At 42.7% G+C, this 8,076-nt stretch overlaps 1 protein-coding gene across 1 annotated transcript; it reads right to left on the reverse strand.

Annotated features, from left to right (window-relative positions):
- Window positions 1–454: 454 nt before the first annotated feature.
- LOC133270182 (heat shock transcription factor, Y-linked-like) lies at window positions 455–6,751 on the reverse strand. Its single transcript, XM_061455177.1, has 3 exons — window positions 6,124–6,751; window positions 5,272–5,497; window positions 455–585 (listed from the first exon to the last, which is right to left on the reverse strand). The coding sequence occupies exons 1-2, from the start codon at window positions 6,454–6,456 to the stop codon at window positions 5,360–5,362; spliced, it is 471 nt and encodes a 156-aa protein (XP_061311161.1). The 5' UTR covers window positions 6,457–6,751; the 3' UTR covers window positions 455–585; window positions 5,272–5,359.
- Window positions 6,752–8,076: the final 1,325 nt, after the last annotated feature.

The following is an 8,076-nucleotide window of genomic DNA, read 5'->3' on the forward strand; positions in this document are numbered from 1 at the left end:
GAGTTTGGTGAAGGGACACAAAAATGATGAACAGCCAAGAGCATCTGTTGTATAAAGAAAGGCTTAGAGTATTTTGTATTTTTTTATATTTTTCAGGGACCGTTTCATAAGGCGAAGAGAAGTCTCAGAGGTTTATACCCATAAATATCTGATGCTGTGGGGTAAGAATGACAGATCGTTCTTACCTCTCCTAACAGTAAAGACACATACCCTAAAGAAAGAAAGAAACAAACAAACAAATAAAACCTTTGACCTTTCTTACAATATACCTCCGGTTGAGGCAAAGAGGTTTTTAAGACACAGTTTCTTAAAACTGTGTAAATATTTTTCTTTAAAGTGCTGGCTTTAGAAAGCCACCTTACAGGTTATTTTTGTTGCTAATGTAGTTGCTTTTCCTCTTTTCTGTCAAAAGTGTTTTTCATGCAATAGGCAAGAAACATAAATTTTTTAGCAAAAAAATTTCAAATGCTTTAATTAATCCAAAACCAGTTATTTTTTGTTGTTGTTGTCACTTTTGTGTATTTTCTTGAGAATTCACATCTGTGAGTACCAAGAATTCTTCTTTTCGTTGCCACTGGCATAGGCCTGCAGATGGAAAAATAAATAAAACACAAACCTGTTAAGACTTTGTAGTTTATTAGTCCTACTTTTAGTTGTAAACAGAAATAGACAGATAGATAATGCCGGGCAATATGCACTGGGTAGTATGTTCACAAATAAGCCTGTTCCCCTGTCCATCTGATGTTTCTGATTGATGGATGAAAGGGATTGTAGGGATAGCAAAAGAAGCAATGGGTTCAAACTTAGACGGGGGAAGTTATTTGCTGTGAGGGTGGTGAGGCACTGGAACAGGTTGCCCAAAGAAATGGTAAATGCTTCATCCCTGGCAGCGTTCAAGGCCAGGTTGGACAGAGCCTTGGGTGACATGGTTTAGTGGGAGGTGTCCCTGCCCATGGCAGGGGGGTTTGGAACTAGATGATCTTAAGGTCCTTTCCAACCCTAACTATTCTATGATTCTATGAAAGATGCAAGCTGCATCACAGTTATGATGAGATAAGAGAGTGTGCTGTGATATATTCTTTATTAGCTCTTTCCCAGTTATTAGATTTCTGGGTGAGAAAAAAAAAAAAGGAAAAAAAAAAAGAAGTGAAAAGATGAAGTTAAACTTTGGCAACAGATCAATAGGTCTGGCCAACCTTTCTGCATTTTTCCCCTGAGAATGTCAAAGCACAAAAGCAAGTTTGGTAAGCATTTGTGCTTTCTGTCCTCCCTTGCAGCTCAGCCTCCCAGTGCTTGATGAGAGCTGGCACAGAACACCTGAAAAATGCTTGGGCTGTCTGTGAATTCTCTTTGAAGGTTCTTCCATGTGAAATCCCATGTGTCACCTCTCCACCCTTCACCCACAAAGTGTGGCCGGTGTCATCTGCAGCCACTGGAGCCAGGAGCGAAACTTCAAACGTCCTCAGGTGTACTGCACCAGTCACAAACAAAGCAAAACAAGGTGATATAAGCAATCCCAAAATCCTCTTTGCAGTTTGCTACTGATATTCTTCCATTTAAGTCCCTCTGATTTTTCTACATGTTTGCTGACAAGTTCACCTTCCTTGTACACCACAAATGCCAGCAAATGAAACTGCCTGCATTTGAGTTGTCAGTGGTGTTGGCATGTTTTAGACTAGCTATGGCATACACTGTTTTAATGTTGCAACATCCACAGCTTCAGGAATAAAAGCTGCTCAGAGTTAACAAAATGTTTGCTAAAACTACAGCTTTTATGTTGCTGGTGATTATTCCCTTGTTTTTATGGTTTTCTTTTTATGCTAATGCCTGTGACTGAGGAAGAAAGTTATTAATCCATGCTTAGATGCAACATGCCTAAGTTCCTCAAAGTACAATAATTATAACAGCGATAGCAATATTATTCTTCCTTTAGGAAACTAAGCGCTATTGGATTTTCACGTTTAGGTTTTATTCTATAATAAGTGTATACTTCACACAAGGTAAATAATCAAATTGCCCTTGTGGAGTGCTGCTTGTCTGCTGGGGGAAATTAAGTATTTCCTCCTGTTATACCTCTGGACATGTCATGGGTAAAGTTTAGATGAAGTTTCTGAGAAAACTAATTTACCAGGTTGAACAGCCTAAGCTTTTACACTGTAACAGCAAAATGACATGAAGGACAGTGTCCTCACTTAAATTGCCTATCATCTTTCCCCTACGTGTGTGTTTACAGCTTAAATTAACACTGCTTGGAGTTACTCAAGTTACACCACTGGGAAGTCACTAGGTCCTTAATAAAGAGGTCTGTTTTTCCAGAGCTCACATTCAAAATATTTGCTACCTCTCCTCTCTCATTAGGTGATCTCATTTCTCCTGGTTTGAAGGAATTGAGGTTTTTTCAAGGTCAAAGCAGATTTCTGTGACACATAGTATGGTAGTGAAAGCAACAGCCATCATTTGCATTTCCCAAGGGTAACAGAGCTGAACTAAGAGAACCCACTTTCGACAAAAGCTTTGCAGGGAAAAAAGTGAAACTATGCTAGCATTCAGGTTCCCATGTCTCCCCAGACCATAAGCAGTACATAATTGATGCCTAAAAAACATCATGCACACACAAGAGGTACTGAGTAGGAGTAGGCATACAGTTACAAATTATCCAGTGAATTTTTGACAAATTCACTTCTGGAAAGGAGAAACTTGTTTTTGACTTGCCAACTTGCAGAGGCTGAAGGTGCCTATTACGAAGTACTGCAGAAAGCCTGCTGAGCAGTCAGAATTTAGATCCACTCCTTTAACCACAGTAGTTGTACTTTTACTTGACACTTCAATACAATTCCGGTAACATAGACTTTGCTCTCCTCATAAAATTGCCATCTTTTAGAATAAAAAGCAAACTAAAACCAAACACAACAACAACAAAAGTGTCTGCAATAATAGCACAAAGAAATGTTTTTAAACTGTTTGTCTTGTTGACTGTATCAACAAAACAATATTGAATCCATAATTACTAGTCTGATGCTCAGGATACTCACATTTGCTAGTTTCCAATAATACAGTTTCTATTTTATATATTCTGTCTTGTTCTATTAGTAAAATTCTAATACTTCAGTGCAAAAAGATGGTGTTATAAAAGTCCATCTACTGGAATCATTAGATGCTAAAGGTAAAATAATGATAGGATATTTGTAAGATCTATAGCTCCTATCATTATATATAAAAATACTATATATCTATATCTGTATCTATATCTATCTATCTCTCTCTCTATATATATATAGTAGGAATGGTTCAAAGCTGTGCCCAGGCATGTACAGAATAGACATTAGGAAACATTTTTTTATTGGGAGGCTGGTCAAACCCTGGAACAGGCTTCCCAGAGGGGTGGTCAATTCCCCATGTCTGTTCATGTTGAAGAGGCCAAGGGGAGCTTCAGCTCTTGGTCCTGAAGTGTTCAGGCAGTTGGACCAGATGGGTGTTTTAGGACCCTTCAAATGTACCGTTCTGTTTTAAAGGACAGCCTTTCTTGCAGGAGGTTGTAACTGAAGAGGTGAGAAGGGGATTCTGGCGGTGGTTGCTGCCTCTCTATGCCTCTGTGAGTCCAGAGCAGAGGGTGTCAGTGCAGTCCCAGCACCCAAGGGTGGCTCTGGCATAGGCAGGCAGGCTCTGTGCTTGTGGTGGGAGGATGGGGTTTGGCACATTGCTGCATTGAGCCCTGGCAGACAGGGGGTTTGCCCTGTGGGATGGACCTCCCAGGCTTCCCTCACTCCACAGAGAGGTGTTGAAGCTCAGGGAGGGTGAACTGCTGATGCAATTTGTCATGAGCACTATACACTTTTTGTATAAATAACAGAGAAGCATCCTTCACAGCTGGTGTTACCCGTCTGCTCTCACCAAAAACTTAAATTCCATCTGTGGAAACAAAGTGGATTATGATGTTGTGTCATGTTTAAATGCTCCGGTAAAAGCCTCTTCTCAACAGAGCCTTGGTAAATGCTAGATATGGATGTGTTAGAGCAGGTCCAGAGGAGGGCACAAAAAGGATGACTGGAGCACTGTCCAAAGAAAAAAGGCTAAGAGTTGGTGTTGTTCAGCCTGGAGAACAGAAGGCTCCAGGAAGACCTTATTGCAGCCTTTCAATACTTACAGGGTCTCATAAGAAAGATAGAGATAGACTTTTTAATAGGGCCTGTAGGAACAGAACAAGGGATAATGGTTTTAACGATTCAGCCAAGATATAAGGAAGAGATTTTTTTATGATGAAGCTGTTAAGAAACTGGCACAGGTTGCCCAGAGAGGTGGTAGTTGGACATCCCTGGAAACATTCAAGGTCAGGTTGCACTGGTCTCAGCATAACTCAATCTAGTTGAAGATGTCCCTGCTTATGGAAATGGGGGTTAGACTAGATGACCTTTAAAGATTCTTTTCAACTCAAACTGCTTTATGATTCTATGCTGATGGGAAAGGTTCTTTCTCCAAAAAGTCCAGGCTCTGACTCCTGTGCGACAGATTTATTGCATTCGCAGCTGCAGTGCTGTAGTTATCACCAGACATGATGTGGGATTGGCAGGAGAAGCCAAGTCTTGTCCTTGCAGGACTGCTGCCCCTTGCCCCTGGCCTGAGCTGTGGTGGAAGGGAAATGGACTTCTTGAGAGCTGTGAGGGATTGGTTTGATTTGAGTGACCCTGCATGCTGGTGCAGCGCCAGGAACAGCCCCAGGCTGGCTTTTGGCTGGGTTTCACAAGTGTACGTACTGGTGCCAGCAGCCTTTGAGTTTCATCGGCTGGAGCCAAACTCTTCTCTGTCCCCAAAGGCAACTCCCTGCCCTGGGTGTAGAGACAGCTACTGTGGTACTGTAGAGACAGGAGGACAAGGCAACTTGAAAAGATCTATTTTTGAGAACAACAAACTATGTATTGCTACCTAATCCTGTATTAATGTATTTCTACCTCTATGGTGCTTACTTGCTACCCATGATCTCTGCCATTTCTGGTCTAGCCAGCATTGAGGTTGAAGCTGTGGAGCACAGAACAGAGGCAAGCCAGCACAGGGGACCTGCATAGCAGCTAAATTGGGCTGCCCAGATGAAAACGTGGGGAATCCCATGGCTAGTGTTAAAGAACTGTTTGGGGAGAAAGTGTGTCAGAGTAGGGTGAAGCTGTGGATGGAGCAAGAGCAGCCTCCTGGACACATGCAGGGCTGTGGGTGCAGTGCCGTTTTGGTGGGTATGGACCAGCATTGTCTGTCTGGTGTCTGCATCAGCCTCTGGCTCACCTGGTGTGGAACTGGTAGCTGCAGATGTCTGGGTGCTGTTCTCCACCTCTGCGGCACCTTCCGCTGACTGAGCACCAGGTTGTTGTTTTCATTTGCAGTTTCCCCTCATCCTGGGGCCCAGAGAAGATGCAACGGGGGCTCTCTCTCTTTTGCCAGCACTTTCTGTAAACATCTTTAGGAGGTTGGGGTAGTCTCTCTTAAAAAAGGGGTTGTAGTAGAAGAACAGCTACAAAATGAGAAGGAGAGGAGTTAGTTGCCATCATTGAAAGACAGAGGTCCGATAAATAAACATCTGCATCAGAAAAGACAAACAGGGGTATTAAAAAGGACTTTCTGGGGCATTTTAAACATCAAATTTTGGCTGAAGTAAAGATTAAGGTAGAATTTTGTTAAGTAATAGCCCCTTGTCTTTTCAGCATTTAGGAGCAGAGAAGTGTAGGGTTTTCAAAAGCCCAAAACCCAATGGAGAAACCCAAACACCACTAATTTTCAGACATCTTAGTGTGGAATGGACATGTTGGGAATAATGCTGATGATATCATGTTTCTTGTCAGCATCCAGCAGATGCCACAAGATTACTTAAATGGCTGGTGCAAGCACAAAACCAGCATGATATGATGGGACTATCTTTATATTTCACAGATTTAAAGGAACAGAAATAACCAAAATATCTTTACGCATAATTTCTGCTCTTCTGAATTTCTGCTTTGAGAATTCTTGAAAATGACACGAGACGAAATCAGACATTTTCTCCCATCCCCATCTCTTCCCTTTTCAAGGCTTATTTTATCTGAACGTGAAACTCTCTCCCCACAATTTTCCAAGGGTACTTTAGTGTGTAAGCAGACATACCTTGCCCAGGCCAGACCCTGCTTCTGCTAACTCTTGCAGCTCCTCAATGGAGGTGGTTATGAGAGAATCCCCTTCCATTTTGTAGAAGCCATGGAGATTAAGTTGGAGAATGAAGCCTCTCATGGACTTGGTTTCAAAAATCTTCTGAGGTCCACTCCTTCCCAGCACTTCCTTTCTGAAGAGGTTTTCTGCAATAACAATGCAGTTTCCATCATCAGCCCACCAGACTGATTTGAAATGATGGCTTCCAACTGTCTTCCAGAGCTTCATGAAGAAAGAGCGGGCTGAAGAAGGGTTGGTTTTAGCAGAGATCTCTGATAAACAAGATTGCATGATGGGGATCCAGGATTTATCAGGCAAAACTCAAAGGTCATTTTCTCCTGTGAGAGGTCTTGTGCCAGCACCTGAAGGTGCTCCCATATCACCTCCTGGATGGTTGTTAAAAGCTGAAGCCTCCCACCAAGCTGGCTCCTCCCAGTCAGAAGACAAGGATGTTTCTAGCGAAGACATTTCCATTGCGACTTGTTTTTTTCACAGCTTGGCTGCAATTTCAAGCCAGGGCTCTTTCCCTGATCAGGCTCAGTCCTGCCAGTCAGTCCTGCCAGTCAGCAGGATGAAGGGCTGTGGTTTCAGCTCCCTTAAAATTTCACCAGCGTCACCGTGATGCCCGTGCTGCAGATGACATCACAGTGTGGCACCCACCTCCTGACAACAGGAAGTGGAAGAAAGAAGAAATAGCTAGAAAGCTGCGTTTCCTTTTCATAGGGAGAGCTGTTTTGGGCCAAGAAGCGACTCCAATTGCATTTGATCTGTCCTGCTAGGGTAGTGCTGCTTCCAACTGACCCTGGGAGCTGGTCCCCAAGGACGGATGGGGACCCTGGGCCAGACAAAAGGGTCAAAGTGGCCATAAAAAAGTGCCTTACTGCAAGGAGGCAGTCTTGAAGGGCAAAGGAGTCCAGGATGGCTGGACATTCTTCAAGAAGGAAATGCTAAAAGTTCAGGAGGAACCTGTCCACATATGCTGAAAAACAAGCCAGAGGGGAAGAAGACAGGTCTGGCTGAACAGAGAATACTTGGCTCAAAGTCAGGAGAGTTTATGATCTCTGGAAGAAGGGGCAGAAAACTCAGAAAGACTGCAGGGACACTGCGAGGTTATGCAGGGAGAAAACTAGAAGCACCAAAGCCCAACTAGTACTTAATCTGGCTACTGCTGTAAAAGACAATAAAAATGTTTCTAAAAATATATTGACAACAAAAGGAGGGCTAAGATTAATCTTCATCCTTTGCTGTTTGTGGGTGGAAGAATAGCGACAAAGAATGAGAAAAAGGCTGAGGCACTTAATGCCTTTTTTCACCTCAGTCTTTAATAGTAAGACTGTTGTTCTTGGGGTACCCAGTCCTTTGAGCTGGAAGGTCAGGGAGGGGACCAGAATGAAGCCCCTGTAATCCAAGGGGAAATAGTCAGTTACCTGCTACACCACTTAGACACAAGTGTTATGGAAGCACACAGGATCCACCAAAAGGTGCTGAGAGAACAGCTGTGTGGTTCTGAGTTACCAGCTGTTTGTTTTTTTTTTTTACATGCCCATGGATCAGCCACCTCCTTATGCACCTCCTAAAGATAAGAACAACCAGCAGGACCAGCTGAGGGACCTGTTGGAAGTGCTGTCATCATGGAGACCACAGCATTCCAGGAGAAACCAGGGATTTTCAAGTTTTACAACTAAGAGGCCAGACTTTGAACAGCCATTATCTGCGATCAAGCCTCTTTAAGGCGTGTCAGCTTGGATACTAACTGTAAGGATGTTAAGAAAGTGATATCTCCCTTATGTTACGATTCTGACATTTAACAATTTTTTCTCCCAAATAAACATATAAAGGCAAAATGTTGACATTTCTGGGAAAAGCATTATAAAACATTTCCTTTAAACATTACTGGAATGATTTAATATC

The sequence above is a fragment of the Pezoporus flaviventris genome, unplaced genomic scaffold (genome assembly GCF_033815535.1).
Source record: "Pezoporus flaviventris isolate CSIRO_AGI_PZ_B2104156 unplaced genomic scaffold, CSIRO_AGI_Pfla_v1 ptg000018l, whole genome shotgun sequence".
NCBI classification, from domain to species: domain Eukaryota; kingdom Metazoa; phylum Chordata; class Aves; order Psittaciformes; family Psittacidae; genus Pezoporus; species Pezoporus flaviventris.